Source organism: Trichomonas vaginalis, chromosome VI (genome assembly GCF_026262505.1).
Source record: "Trichomonas vaginalis G3 chromosome VI, whole genome shotgun sequence".
NCBI lineage: Eukaryota > Parabasalia > Trichomonadida > Trichomonadidae > Trichomonas > Trichomonas vaginalis.
The window spans coordinates 13783131-13799261 of NC_067208.1; the positions used below are offsets into that span (position 1 = coordinate 13783131).

The 16131-nt window shown below is 29.3% G+C and overlaps 5 protein-coding genes and 1 non-coding gene across 6 annotated transcripts, besides 5 other annotated features; 3 read left to right on the forward strand and 3 right to left on the reverse strand.

Annotated features, from left to right (window-relative positions):
- Positions 1-1315: 1315 nt before the first annotated feature.
- Positions 1316-3400, reverse strand: TVAGG3_0860860 (ZGC:162945 family; the record flags this gene model as incomplete). Its single annotated transcript, XM_001321628.2, has 1 exon — positions 1316-3400. One exon carries the CDS (start codon positions 3398-3400, stop codon positions 1316-1318), a length of 2085 nt encoding a protein of 694 aa, XP_001321663.2.
- Positions 3401-4072: 672 nt separating this feature from the next.
- Positions 4073-4095: a mobile genetic element.
- Positions 4096-4581: 486 nt separating this feature from the next.
- Positions 4582-5622: a mobile genetic element.
- Positions 5623-5721: a mobile genetic element.
- A 1011-nt stretch (positions 5722-6732) lies between these two features.
- On the reverse strand, positions 6733-7893 carry TVAGG3_0860900 (uncharacterized protein; the record flags this gene model as incomplete). Its single annotated transcript, XM_001321627.1, has 1 exon — positions 6802-7893. The coding sequence occupies one exon, from the start codon at positions 7891-7893 to the stop codon at positions 6802-6804; it is 1092 nt and encodes a 363-aa protein (XP_001321662.1).
- A 482-nt stretch (positions 7894-8375) lies between these two features.
- On the reverse strand, positions 8376-8448 carry TVAGG3_0860910. The gene has a single exon. It is a non-coding gene; the product is annotated as a tRNA-Ile (tRNA).
- Positions 8449-8990: 542 nt separating this feature from the next.
- Positions 8991-10066: a mobile genetic element.
- Positions 10067-10527: 461 nt separating this feature from the next.
- Positions 10528-16131: part of a mobile genetic element that runs on past the window's edge.
- TVAGG3_0860940 (uncharacterized protein) lies at positions 10633-11739 on the forward strand (the record flags this gene model as incomplete). Its single annotated transcript, XM_051249689.1, has 1 exon — positions 10633-11739. The coding sequence occupies one exon, from the start codon at positions 10633-10635 to the stop codon at positions 11737-11739; it is 1107 nt and encodes a 368-aa protein (XP_051085164.1).
- TVAGG3_0860950 (uncharacterized protein) lies at positions 11779-12490 on the forward strand (the record flags this gene model as incomplete). Its single annotated transcript, XM_051249690.1, has 1 exon — positions 11779-12490. A coding segment is annotated over one exon (712 nt), but the record flags the coding sequence as incomplete, so codon positions are not given.
- On the forward strand, positions 13441-14280 carry TVAGG3_0860960 (DNA/RNA polymerase superfamily; the record flags this gene model as incomplete). Its single annotated transcript, XM_051249691.1, has 1 exon — positions 13441-14280. A coding segment is annotated over one exon (840 nt), but the record flags the coding sequence as incomplete, so codon positions are not given.

Genomic DNA, 16131 nt, shown 5'->3' on the forward strand with positions numbered 1-16131 from the left:
AGATTATTTTCAATAGATTTTCCGTACCATATCATTTTTATTAGACAAAGCTATCTTTTCGATGAAATTTTTGCAAAAATACTCTGTTTTGAAAAAGATTTATGTAAATTTTTTGATAAAAGTGTCTTGAATGATTATCATTGATAATACCATTCCAATTGAATGCTGTTTTCGGCTGCTTTTATAAAACTTTGATCATATTGTACTCATAATTTTTTTTTGTATTTTGGTCAAAAACTAAGCTAACATCAGCTGTATATTTGCATAAGCCATTAATAAGCTTTGGTATAGGTTATACTGAGTTTAGACGATCATACAATTTAGACTTTTTTCATTTAATTTAGTCTAACAAAGAGTGATTATCTTACTATTTGATTCATAAATATATAGGAAATAATAGTTTATACCTTAATATGATAAAATTTTATAAAATTTTCTCTTCTCCTTTGGCAATATTAGTCATTGGGGAGAAGCTTCCTAAAAAAACTTTTTAATCCCATAAATATGGTCATTATCTGGAATAAAGAGTTAAGCGTCATATGTCACTTTTTGTACTAAGGAAACATCGACTTTATGCGTTATGACTTTTCGATGAGGAAACAAGTGTTCACGTATTATAAACTTCCTTATTCCAATAAACCGGCCCTAAACATAATTAATTTTAAGCATTATAATGGTCTCTTTTCTATGATAACCAAATCAATTTGGTTATCATAGAAAAGCACCAAAAACTGGAATAGGAATAGCCGCGTTAAAACAGGAATAGGCAATATGGAAACAAGGGTAGACTCAAACTCATACTCAAGGCAAGACTGATACAAGAATTACAAGAATTACAACAAAATTTTACAAAATCTATTATTTATCTCAATTTAATGGCAGGTTTTAGTACCCGAAGAGTTTGCATTCTACTTTTTGCTCTTATTTTACAAAAATATTCTAAAAATTTGTAACTTCTTTTATAATATAATACTTTTTTTCAAATTTACTTTCCAAACGTTAATGTCTTGTTACGGCTATATCTTTGTACGGGGAAATAAAGAAATTTTATTATGCTATTATATTATTTTTTTAAATCAATATCTAATCAATAGTAAGTTAGATTTTTTATTAAAAGAGCAAATAAAGATACGATCGAGCAATAGTTTATTTTAAATCTCAATATTATAAAATAAATGTTCAAAATTTTTAAGTAATAATACTAAATACTTTAAATAAGTAAAAGCACACAAGAAAAATATTCACTAACTTAAGAAAAAATCATATATTTAGAGAATTATCCCTTATAATAAGATTAAAAAAAATTAAACTGTTTTCAATCATCATCATCACCAGCTCCATAGAACTTGTGTTTGCGATAGATGACACATTTTGCAAGCCATTTGACACCACCAAGATATGACCACAAATCGCTGCCAACATCTCCACCTTGAAGACCTTTGATCAAACCATCAGGAACAATGTAAGTAATTTCATCGTCGAGCATGAACCAAACTCTTCCTTTGTTGACGAAGGCAACGAAATGACCTTGATGATAAGCAATAATGGAATGTATCTTAAATACATACGTTCCATCACTGAGTTGAGTTTTGTAGTTCTTCTTGATCTCAAATTTGTCAAAGAAGACATTTGGATCAGACCAATTCCTCTGAACGTCGACCCAGAGGAATGTTGAGATTTCATTGATATGAGAATCATCTGTGCACATTTGTTTAATTCCTTGATCAATACCTGCTGCACCAAGAGGAATGTGAAGCGAAACCGAATAGAAGCTTTCATCAGGAGTCTCAGTTTGATATTGGAATGTAACGGCAATATCTGGTTTGTTTGCTGATTCCGTAACATCATGTACAATCTTTTGAAATGTGTCATCGGCATCTTGCTGCTGGAAGTATTGCTTGCCGAGTGTTGTGATGAATTGTGAGCATGAAATTGTGTATTCCTTGTGGCGGTAGTGCAACATCTGATCATAAATTTCGGCAAGTGCTTTCACTGGCGTATATTCGACATCTCCCAAATGCTCCATTACATCTTTTCTGAAAGTATTTACGTAGAACAAAACTTGCAAAACGGCATTGACATGGCAGGTAGCTCCCTCATTATGTAATCCTGGAATTGACATTTTTGTTTCGATGTTGTAGATTGCATTTTGTGTTCTTTTAACAAGTATCTTATCAATCTTTTCATATCCAGCTAGTGGAGATGGAATCTTCATTGGAGTTTCTGGAGTTTGGAGATAAAGATCTTTTGGAACACATCTTGGCTTTGGCATTGGGCTTCCTGAACCATTTGGTTCTGGTGTTGCTGCAGCTTCTTTTTCATCTTTTGGAGTGCAAGGAAAATCGCAGTTATCCTTCTCACTGAGAGGTGTGGAATCGATGTGATAGTTATCTAAAGCAAACAATCCTTGAACAATAAGTGGAAGATTGCCTTTTTCACCACGATATCCTATTGCCAAGACACTCCAATTACTTTTATCGCGTGCAAAGCGGCGTTCGACAATTTGGCGATCATGTGCAATCGCATTATTGCGTTTTGTAACTTCTTCGTCATCACCTCTTTGCATAATGACGGCTGTTGGATGGTATTTCTGAATACCGATGTAACCTCTATCTGCAAGAAGTCCTAATGCAACAGATTCAACTCCACGTTGGACATGTAAAAAATCTGAAGCTCCTGATAAATCAAATACTTTCTTATCGTGAACTGAAGCTAAAAAACTTGTATTCATGTGAATTACCTGTCCTAAAGGATTAACAAGAACTTGAACCTTCATACCATTGCAATGGTTTTTAGCATCCCATGAACTTTTACGCTCAGCAAGATCAAGAGGAACGGTAAAAGGAATAGTAGAGCTATCAACTGCAGCAACACATGTTGGAAAGTTATCGAACTCCTTGTCACAGGGAGAATATTGTTTTGGAATGAATTCAGCAATGAAAATTGGGAACATCCTGTTTGTTGTTTTGTTAATGATTTTGCTGAGGTAACTCTGTTTCAAACTAACAATTCCTGACATTTTTTGCAATGGAAGATAAGTGCAATAGTAAGTTAATGTTAGGAATAACGCATCTAATGGATCACAACCGTTTTTCCGACCGCGTCTGGATGAAAACTCATGCTCGCGAACAACATCAACTAAATACAAGAGTTGATCCAAAGAAAAGTTACAAAGGTCTTTGACATTTAAGATTGGGTGTGCCTCAAGGAATTTTTGTAAGCTAAACTTTCTGACAACTTTAAATTCTTCGGCATTAGCTGGTGCTTGATTTTCATCTTCACTTGCGGGCTCTGATTCATCAAGATAAGCTAAGTGCATTTGCATTCTCACGATTTCCTTGGATCGGGTTTTGAACTTCTGGATATCATCCAAGAACTCGGAATCATCCTTGTACTCCATTAATGAAAGTGATATGAACATTTCTTCTAAGAGTTTTCATTCAATTCATGTTTTTAAGAAGTTAGTGAATTAATTTTCATATCTCAGAAATTCGAAAAATAGTTGTTTAACACAAAAATTGATCAAATGCTTCTCTAATTATCTAAATAGCTAAAATTGTAAATTCAAGATATTTGACACAAATTCAATTTTGACGGTTTGAAAAAGTGCGTTTATTCTTCCGTTTATTTCTAAAAGCATAGCATTTTTATTAAATATGATTCTAATAATATTTTTGGATTAAACAGATATCTGTGGTCAATTCTATTGATTTTTTTTTCCACTCGGAATACATTTTTAAGATATGTAATTTGATCCCACTACTATCAAATGATTAATGCATATAAAAAAAGCAATTACATTTAAAAAAACGAACTATTGAAAAATTGACAGTTGACGGTATAGTTTCAATTTTTTTGAATTGATATCGACTATTTTAAAAATGAAACTCTTTTGGAGTTTTTTATGCATCAAAAGGTATTAGTACACACATATATATAAGATCTAGTAATTCGGTTAAGCATTGAAGGTAATTCAAAGGTTTAGATTTTGATATTTGTTTTGTTTGAATACTCTACATGTATATTTAGACTTCATACAAAGTTCCAAATGTCTATAAACATAGAAAAAATTGAGGGGGGCACAAACTTGCCCAGTGAGATGAAGTGAAAAGTGATAGATTTACATGTCAGAAATGTAAAGTGTCAGATTTGAAACAAAAAATGGATTAATTTATTATTATATGATAGAGAGATTTGGTAAGTTACTATCAAATTTGTAAGTAAGGGGGAAAAAAAGTAAGAAAGAAAAAAAATTTTAAAAAATAAAAAGCCACTCGCTTCGCTCGCGGTTGACAAAAAGAACAAATTCGTAAAATAATTGTATGAAATTACGAAACTAAGCCGCGAGCGAAGCGAGTGGCTTAAGAAAAGAACAGATTCGAAAAAAGATTGTATGAAATTACGAAACTAAGCCACTCGCTTCGCTCGCGGCTGACGAAAAGAACAGATTCGAAAAAAGATTATACGAAACTACGAAACTAAGCCGCGAGCGAAGCGAGCGGCTTAAGTAAACAACATATTTCAGATTATCGATACTAAAAATTTTTTTATTTTATTACATTTTTTTTTGCATTTTTTTAAGGGTGCACACGAGAGGATCATGTAAACTTCAGAATTTAGAACCTTATTTTTAGGCATTATCTTGGCTACCTATTTAGGCTCGAAAAGCAAAAAATATCAAAAAATACAACTTGACTCCATTATGACCCTTTCATGGAGGTAGTTTTTATCCGCTAGTATTTTCCCTTTGAATCTCTTTACAATTCGAAATCAAATTCAAACCTCAGTAGAAGAAAGGAAGAATCGACTTACTACGGTTGTAATACGAATAAATACATATATTTAATTATTTTTATTTACATAATAATTGTTTGAAGCTCATATTCCAACAAATTTTTAAATAAAAACATTAAAATGTTGAAAATGTTCATATATTTTAATAGGATTTTGGCACTTTATTGAGGAATTACTACATACATAGTCGAACTGAACTTGATATTTTGAAATTTAAATTATTTATCAAAATTAAAATTTAACTTGAAATTTATAATTATTTAGTCATATTTTGCATAATTCTAAGTAGATTTTGTAAAAAATCAAGAAAGAAAAATTTTAACGTGCTTTATTTTTTCTTTTTTATAATAATACATATTATTATATAATTAACATATTCATAATGTTTCACCCTTTCAAAAATATAATCCTCCTCCTCTCAAATAAACGTACATACGGGTGGCCTCTTTTTTCAAAAAATTAAAATTTGAAATTTTGGGCTCAAATATTAGAGATTTTTTCAACCTTCAACGATATATGTTGTCTATATCAGACCTCCTTTCTTTTTGATACTTAACATTGTTCCTAAATCTTAGCCGTTAAGGCTGTTCTGAAAATATTTTTTTTTCGAAAAAATTCGAAAAAAATTCTTCAAATTCAAAAATCCCTTAATTCCTGAGGATTTTGGAAAAAAGTTTTTACATGAATATGTGTATATTATATGAAGTATATTGATAAGGTAAAAATCAAATTTTATTGCATATTCATCGAGAAAATAAACTAACGAATCCCTCAAAATTGAGAGGGTAATCCTCCTCCTCTCAAATAAACGTACATACAGGTGCACCCTTAAGAAGCTAAATTCTGAAGTTTACATGATCCTCTCGTGTGCACCCTTAAAAAAATGCAAAAAATTGAATACTTTACTGGCTGGGCAAATTTGTCGCCAGGTTCGTAAAATTGAAAGGAAAATTTTATCTATTCATATATTTAGAACCATCATGTTAAATATATCTATTAATGACTAATATTGCCAAAGGAGAAGGGAAAATTTTATAAAATTTTATCATATTAAGGTATAAAACTATTATTTCCTATATATTTATGAATCAAATAGTAAGATAATCACTCTTTGTTAGACTAAATTAAATGAAAAAAGTCTAAATTGTATGATCGTCTAAACTCAGTATAACCTATACCAAAGCTTATTAATGGCTTATGCAAATATACAGCTGATGTTAGCTTAGTTTTTGACCAAAATACAAAAAAAAATTATGAGTACAATATGATCAAAGTTTTATAAAAGCAGCCGAAAACAGCATTCAATTGGAATGGTATTATCAATGATAATCATTCAAGACACTTTTATCAAAAAATTTACATAAATCTTTTTCAAAACAGAGTATTTTTGCAAAAATTTCATCGAAAAGATAGCTTTGTCTAATAAAAATGATATGGTACGGAAAATCTATTGAAAATAATCTGAGGAATTTGAAATTCATTAAAAAGTCTTGAAAAAAGTGAATGCATTCATGAATGTCCCATATCCATTTTATCCTAGTTGTTTCATAATTCCATATTGCCGATTCCTATTCTAGTTTTTGGTGCTTTTCTATGATAACCAAATTGATTTGGTTATCATAGAAAAGAGACCATTATAATGCTTAAAATTAATTATGTTTAGGGCCGGTTTATTGGAATAAGGAAGTTTATAATACGTGAACACTTGTTTCCTCATCGAAAAGTCATAACGCATAAAGTCGATGTTTCCTTAGTACAAAAAGTGACATATGACGCTTAACTCTTTATTCCAGATAATGACCATATTTATGGGATTAAAAAGTTTAGGAAGCTTCTCCCCATTTTATCATAAATAACATAACAAATTTTTATTTTATAAGGAAAGCATAAAACAAAAAAAAATATGAAATATTTTTCATAAAATAACAAGAAATTACAAAAATGAGCAAATACATAAGAGAAATTATATTCAGATTAACATCTACCATGGTTACAATATCAGAATAATCATGTTGAATTGTCATTTGAAATTAATGGTAATTCAAGTGATACTCGCTTTAATTTAAGAGACATATCTTCTATTTCTGATTCTATTGATTTAATCTTTGTGGAGAAATTATCATATGTTGACTTGATTTGAAGAGCTTGAATATTATTATGCATTGATTTAGTAATTTCTTCAATAAGTGAGTCTAAACTATTCAAACTCTTTTGTTGTTCAGCAGTTTTATCAGCTATTGATGATAAACTTTGCAAAATTTCTGATGATTCATCTTCTAAAGATTTAATACGATTTTCGTAGGACATTAGCTTACTTTCTACTTCAAATAACATTTTATCATGCTCTGCACTTTGTTCGTCAATAATAGAATTAATATTATCCAATTTTGGATTCAAATTTGGTAGCATATATACATCTTCATGCGATTCAGTAGATTCTATAACTGGCAATGCTTCTAGTTTTTGTATTCTTTTCAGTCCATCTTCAATTTCATTCATAAACGTTTCAAACATACTAATTGAGTTTTTAACATCAATAGATTTAACTTCAGTATCAGATATGATTTGCCAATAAGGTATTTTAGACTCGTTTAAAGTAGTTCCGGACATTTTTAGTTCTAAATTATTAATTTTTGAGTTAATCTGAAGAATGTACTGAGCAATTTGCTGCTTCATACTGTTATATCTATTTGCATCCTTGTTTTCTGGTATTTCAAGAGACTTTTGTTGTGCATCATAGATAACTTGATTTAATCTAAATTCAACATCTTTTTCGATGTTTTCTTTCTCTAAAGCAACCGATATTTCAAATTTTCCTTTAGTTCTAAGTCTTTCAGAATCAATATATTCTCTTTCATCAGTATATTTGCCGCGTTTTTTAGCAAGTTCTATTTGAGTTTTCATTTCTTCGAATTCATCGCTAATATTGCTTGGTATTTGAGAAAAAAGTTTATCAATCAGATTCGTTAATTCGATAATTTTGGGAGATATTCGATTTAATTCATTTTCGATTTGCCTAGGCTTTGGACTTGGTTGAGATAAGAGTGTTTCTACTTGTGAAATTGAAGGCCTGAGCTTTGGTAAAGTTATCATTGTCATTTTGTATATTCTAATAAAAAAAACGAAACAAATTTTATATTGGGAAAATTGTCAATATTCTATTATGGATAGTCAGATTATGGATCAAATGTGAAGGTTTCGTAGCTCAGTAGGTAGAGCGTAGTGCTGATAACGCTAAGGTCTTGGGTTCGAGCCCCAGCGGAACCATTTTTTTATTTTTTGAAGCAAAAACATCATTGATGATGATTTGTTTTTACTGGTTTCGAAAAGGGACGAAATATTAAATAACGTTGAATGGATAAAGCATTTATTGGCATCATTAGCTTGATCTAAGTAAACTAAAACTGTTTCAAGATTATTTCGCAATCATCTAAATTAATCTCTATATCATATGAAGCTTGATTGTATTATTGTTGTTGATTAGATTCGAAATCATTATTCATACAGCATTTTTTGATTGATACATCTCCAGTAAAAACAAATCATCATCAATGATGTTTTTGCTTCAAAAAATAAAAAAATGGTTCCGCTGGGGCTCGAACCCAAGACCTTAGCGTTATCAGCACTACGCTCTACCTACTGAGCTACGAAACCTTCACATTTGATCCATAATCTGACTATCCATAATAGAATATTGACAATTTTCCCAATATAAAATTTGTTTCGTTTTTTTTATTAGAATATACAAAATGACAATGATATACAAACTCATGTCAATCCATTGATCTGTTCTACCTGCTGAGCTGAATTTTACTATTTCTTTGCAATATATCCATATTTTTCTAAATTGATTCAAATATTTTTCATCCAAATGTTCTAAAACTCAAGTACTCGTTTGATTATCAAGCAACATTGAAAAATCATATGAAACAAAGTATGGTATTTATTCACAAAACAAAAAATTTTCACTTATTTTCAAATATTGATGATGAAATAGAAAACATGAATAAAAGCATCAAAGTATTGATAGTTAAGTTACTCTCGTCATCCAAGAAAATTGTTTCGATTATTAAAGGGTTTAAAATTGAAGCTTGACAAAATTCCTTGGCGAATATAAATTGTAGCATTTGCTATTGTTCAGCCATAATCGGAAATATTATGGTTGCTATAATATAACTTATAGAATAGTCCTCTTAGAGAAAGGGACAGACTAGCCCATTGTCACTTTTTAATTTAGCAAATGAACGCTTATGGAGTGGAGTTTTTGGGTAAATCTGATTTGCTTATAAATGAAATAAAATCAAAAGAAACCATATTGGCATTATATTATGCAAAAATAAATGATCTTACTTAGTACTTTTAAAGTTAATTTCAGAAAAAATTTGACACAATGGTATCCGGCACATACAAGTGGTGTACAACCAAAATATAAGTTAGTTTAAACATATATTGCTATATCTCATGATCTTACTTAGTACTTTTAAAGTTAATTTCAGAAAAAATTTGACACAATGGTATCCGGCACATACAAGTGGTGTACAACCAAAATATAAGTTAGTTTAAACATATATTGCTATATCTCATGATCTTACTTAGTACTTTTAAAGTTAATTTCAGAAAAAATTTGACACAATGGTATCCGGCACATACAAGTGGTGTACAACCAAAATATAAGTTAGTTTAAACATATATTGCTATATCTCATGATCTTACTTAGTACTTTTAAAGTTAATTTCAGAAAAAATTTGACACAATGGTATCCGGCACATACAAGTGGTGTACAACCAAATCTTCGACTCGATGAACTTGTCATCGAGTTATATTCCAGTGTTGTTCCTTCATTCCTGATTAAGTTGCAAATTAAAGGTCTGGATTCAGAGAGAAGTGTTAAAGTTATCAAAAAAGTCACAAGAGATTTCGAAGAAATGACACAATTTAAAAAAGTCGAATGCATCAGTATGCTTGAAGCTGTTCAGAAAGGTCTGAAAAATGATACACTTGATCCCAACATTGTTTACTCAACATTAAAAATATTATTGCAAAGAAAACATTTGATTTAATAAACATTTAATTTATTATAATTAATTTTTTATTACAGTATAGTAAAAAATGCTATAAATAAATTATTATATTTTATTAAAATGTGACTTTTAATAGTAAGTGAATAAAATAAATCAGGAATTGGGAAAGAAATAAGGTTAATTAAAAATAATGAAAATTACAAGTTTAAGGTTAATGAAAAAGTGACAATGGGCGAGTTTGTCCCCCACTCTAAATTGTAGCATTTGCTATTGTTCAGCCATAATCGGAAATATTATGGTTGCTATAATATAACTTATAGAATAGTCCTCTTAGTCCACTCTGACTGTTTGAAAATAATGATGCATCATTTGCTTTGAAAATTTCATTTATTATGATATATTACAATTATTATTTAATCAGAAATATCTTAATATCAAACGAATTATTGACTTCTATCCAAAGCATTCGTGAGTAGTATATGTGGAAGGGTTGTGTGACTTTTTTTGTAAACGTAAGAATTCATACAATATAGAACGATTTTGTATCATTTTTAAATCTTGATTTTTTCTTACGTTTTTTAAGTCATGAATTCGTAAGAAAGCGCGACATTATTAAATGAATATGAAAGCCAAAATAAGCTAATGAGGTATAAATATAATGATAAAGAATATTTAATTTCATGGAATCAATGGAGTCATAATCAAAGACCTCATAAACGAGAAGAAGAAATTAGAAATAATTATTTTCATGAATAAAATAAACTTTAAAAATTCATGTCTTACATTTTTGAATAATTTATTTTTTATTTTGTATGAAATGAGCGTCAAAACTAACGACGTTAAAAAATTAGGATTCACAAACGAGGAAATAAAGGATATATTAGATGAGATGTGTTATGAAGTTGATAAATATTATTTAAGAAATTGTAAAAAATTCGCGGAGTTATTAAATGATTTAGATTATGATGGAAAAATGAATAAAGATGATGTTATAAATTTCTTATATCCTACATCTGAAGAAGAAAAACCTAAAGAACCTGATGTTTTCTCCGAATATTATGAAGAACGAATTAAAGATGATGAATACGATGAAATTGAAAGACTGAAAAAAATAAGAGATGAAATAGATGAAAAAATTAAGGAATTAAGAGAAGTTGAAAAATATAATGAAAATGAAGTAGAGGGTTTAATGAATATCCCAGCTTCAGAATCAGCAGTTCAGAAATCTCATGAAGAAAGATATAAAAATTATGTCTCAGAATCAACACAAAATTTATTAGATGGCGAAATAGACGAAACACTTTCAGAAGAAGGTACTAAATTTATACGTAAACATAAGTTACAATTTATTGATAATGAAAAATACCCTTGTATCTTACTTTCACCCCCTCTCGATTCCGAAAAATTCAAAAAAGCTCTTAAAAACGTGACATATGCAACTAATACGATTAAGAAAGAAGATCATGATATTTACACAAATTATTATTTAAATAAATGCACAGGTGTTGATAAAGTTTTTGATTTATTAGATAAAATATCAAAAGAAACCATTGGAACATATAAAATTTTGTGTGATTGTGGTTTCATTATTGAAGATACCAATAATGTTTCATATGAAAGAACAGCACCGAAGGAAGATGAAGTGGAAAGGTCTATACCATTCGTTATTAAGAACATAAAAGATATGAAAACTTATAAACATTATATTTATTCATTTATTTCAGAAAAAATGGAAGCAACCCATAAAACATCTTCTCATCATTTTATAGCTATTCATACATTCCTTTTCAAAGTTGTGAAATTAAATAAGACAGGAATTAGATTTAATGTATCAGGGTACGCATTCTTGAGTAAATTAAAATGTATTCGTCACGTCGCAGATGATAAAAATTTATGTGTTCTTAATTCATTTTATGGGCTTTAAAAAATAAACTTTATTTTTTAATTTTTTATTCTTACATAAATGAACAAAAATGGAACAGCTAAAATGAATGATAATCAAATTAGAGCAGAAGGTAGAAGGTTATTTAAACGCTTCTATAACATTCCTGATGGTGTTAATCCTAAAACTCGTAGAAGCTATTTAAATGAAGCAATAGATTCATATGAAGGGTTTGACATTTCATCAGAAAGTGAGAGATTAGCGAGAATGTTAAATGTTAATATTGATTTCTATTATTGTGATCCTCAACCAGAAGACGTGGACATAAATAAGGTAGACTTTCCATTAGTGGAATCAATAATGATAGATCCAGAATTTGAAACAGTAAATATTTTATTAACACAGAGTCCATGTGGAAAACTTCACGCTGACAGAATAACAGACGTTGAAGCACTCACCGGCTATAGAGTTTGTCCATATTGTAAAGAAGAAGTTTATTCTATCCGTGATGATCCAGAAAGGAAAAACCAAAGAAGATTTTTAAAGCATTGTGAGAAATGTAAAGAAAATAATGGAAGATTAATTCAAGACGTTCAATTGCAAAAGACACAGCAACCATATGCACCACATATTACGAAACAGAAGATATATCAGTGGTTATTAGCTCATAATTTGCAGAAATATTATAAACCGACAAGATATTATATTACTTTTGACTTCGAAACATTAGAGACTAAAGAAGAATTACAACTTTCTGAGTGTGCAACTTTGAACGCTTACTTAAAACCATTCATGGTATCATCAACGGTTAAATTAAATGATAAAACATATACGAGGAATTTTTGCTTAACTTCGAGTGATTCTTTTATTTCTGATTGGATTGAGTTTTTATTTTCAACCTGTTCATTAGTTGCTAAATCAAATATTGAACAATATGAAGAATTAATGAAGTCGCAAACGGCGGGGACTTTGTCTCATACATTAAATGAAAAACAGAAGGAAGCATTTAAAGAACTTCTAGATGAGGAATTCAATAAAGTGAATATCATAGGTTTTAATTCGGGAAAGTTTGATTTAAATTTAATTCTTCGTGATTTAAACACTGCAAAATGGAAAATAAAATCAATGCTGGGTTCATCTTCACAATTTAAGCAAATCATTGTAAAGAAAACAAACGTTCCATATGAATTGAGATTTATTGACATCAGAAATTATATAGCGAGTGGGACATTAGACCAATTCACTCAAGATTTCGGAAACAATAAATCACATGTTAAATCCTTTTTCCCTTATCAATTCATCACGTGGGAAAATTACGAAGAAGAATTATATAAAGAGGAACCATTCACTCAAGATTCATTTTATTCAGCATTAACCCAAGAAACTATATCAGATAGTGATTATCAAATATATCTCAATGATGCTAAAAACTTTAAGAATAGATTAGAATATTTTATTCATTATTGCAATAAAGATGTTGAAATTATGATTGACCCAATTGATAAAATTATTGAAGAAACATTTGTTTATAAAATTGACATGCTTCATAATCTTTCTTTATCATCGAATGCTTCAATGATTCGTTACGCTTTAGCATATAAAGACTTTAATCCTAATGAAAAATATCCTGAGGAAGAGATAGAATCAAGTTTTGAATTAACGAAAAAGTATTGGAAATATAAAATTGAATCATATAAGAAACAAGATGAAAAAGCAGAAAGGGATACTAAAAATAATGTTTCAATGGATGATTTTCAATACTATCACGATTTAATCCTTTCATCTAAATGCAAAATGTGTGGTAAAGCGTTTACATATGCAAATAAACCAACATTGGATAGAATCGATAATGAAAAACCACATACCAAAGAAAATTGTCAGTTAATGTGTTGTTATTGCAATGTCGTAAAATCAAATAAAGATGAAGATGTTCAACGTTTAAGAATCAATTTAAGAAATTATGCATTAAAAAATAATTTACCAATGACTTTAGATTCAGTTGAAGCTTATCACATTCTCCGTAATGGAATTACTGGTGGTTTATCAAATGTTCAACATAGAGTAAATCTTAAAGGAATCACGCACATTAATAAACTTGCATATAATCCAGAAACTAAAACTGTATCAAATGAGGACACCACCAACATTATGACTCATTTCGTTGGAGTTGATTTTAATTCATTATATCCTTCATCATTTTCATCTAATCCTCATGATTTCATTCAATATACTGACCATAAAATGTATATGCCGGGAAGATTGAATGGTGTTATCATTTGTGATACAGCAACAAAGAAAGCAAAAGCACTGGGAATAATTAAGAAGAAAAATACTTTATTCGTGGCTGAAGTAAAGGGTCACATTGATGAAAAATACATTAATGATTACATAAACTTTTTACCGATAATAAGAAACTTAGATATTATCACAGATGAAAAAACAATTGGCAGTTTTATGTATAATTACATGAAATCAAACAATCTACCAGTTGACCAGAAACAGAGGAAATTAACTCAGTTAGCATCAACACACAACCAATATCAACCATTTTCTTCTTATTATCTTTGGTATCTAATAGACAAATTTCATTTTATCATCGATGACATTCAATCAATTTTAACATTTACTAAAAACACTTGTTTTAATGAATTTGCGAACAAATTTATGAACGAAGAGACAAAAGGCTGAATTAGAAGGAAATAAAGGAAAAAGTTTATTTTGCAAGATTTCACTTAATGGATCATATGGTTACGATGCAATGAATACACAAAATTACACAAAGACTAAAATAATGAATGCACAGAAGGCACGCGTTGCATGTATGGCAAATAAGTTTAAAAACATAAGAGAAATAGGTGAAGATACATATCAAATGATGCTCAAAGATAGATTTTATAGATGTGAAACATGTTTACAAGAGGCATTCTTCACTTTAGATAATGCTAAATACTGGTATTTGGTTTTCATTTATGATTTTATGTATAAATGCATGAATGTTAATCGTTTTCATTTCATTGAAGGTGATACTGATTCATCTTATTGGGCAATCGCTGGTGATCCAAATCTTCCTAACACTCAAGCATTTCAAGCAATTGTTACCGATAAACAATTTTATGATAAAAACATTTACAAATTCGCACCTTTGATTTCTTCTGTTTTGATGAGAAATTTAAACCTAAATTAAAGAATAAAGCTGAAGAAAAAGCACATGAGAAAAGTTATTGGGTTTAGCAATTGAGAAACAAGGTGATAACATGGTTGCTTTATGCCCCAAGTGTTATACATCATTCAACGGTTCAATTGATGGAAGTGATTTTAAAAAGATTGCACAAAAAATGAAAGGAGTTAGTTTACGACAAAATAAACAATTAACACCTAAAAATTATTTGGATATAATAAATGATAAAGTGATATTTGATGGTCAGAATATTAATTTACAACTTAAAAACGGGTCAATGACTCGCTTAACAATCGGTAAGACTGCATTAACAGGAGCACACACTAAGGCTGTATGTTGTGAAAATGGATGTTGTATGCCGTTTATTTAATGAAATGCCACAGAAGAGACAAAAGGAACCGTTGAATGATGGTTTTGATTCTTGATCAAAGAGTGGGCACCCTTAAAACATTTATTTTTATTTTTATATAAATGGATAACGTAGATTTAGAAAATTTAATTGATGATTTAGTACGTGATCAAAATTTTCTTAGTTATTATGATTTAAAAGCATATCTCCAAAAATATGATGAAAATATAACGGATGATGATATAGATTATTATTATTCATATTATGATAATGAATTTTTGAAATATCATGATGAAATAATTTCTAAAATTAAATAAAATTAAAAATAATGAATATACAAAGGAAAAAACTAAATCACAACTTAAACATTTGAAAGATTTCAAAATGAAGTATTAACAGAAGAAGATATTGATGAATTATATAAATTATATAATCCTGAGCCACAAAAAACAAAGAAACAAAACGCCCGGGTCCTTCAGACCAAAAATGATGCACAAGCTTTAATTTATGATTCATTAGTTAAACCACATTCAGCCCAACTTTTAAATAAAGATCAACTTTTGGAATTCATCCTTCAACATAAACTCGAAGCAGGAAAGTATATCAAACCTTTATATACAGCATATTTAAAACAAATGAATAGAATACATCCAGAATTAATGAAGGAAGGAATGAATTCCAAAACTTCATCATCCAAAATCAAAGCGGATAAAATTAAACCACTTGCAACACCAATACCTCCAACGACTGTACCTGCAACACCAAAACCTCCAACGACTGTACCTGCAACACCAAAACCACCTCCTCCAGTTAATCCTTCATCATTCACTTTATTATATCCATTTCAAACATTAAAGAAGCAAAAAGATTTTAAAAAGGGTTTCAAGATATTAAATAAACCAATTGA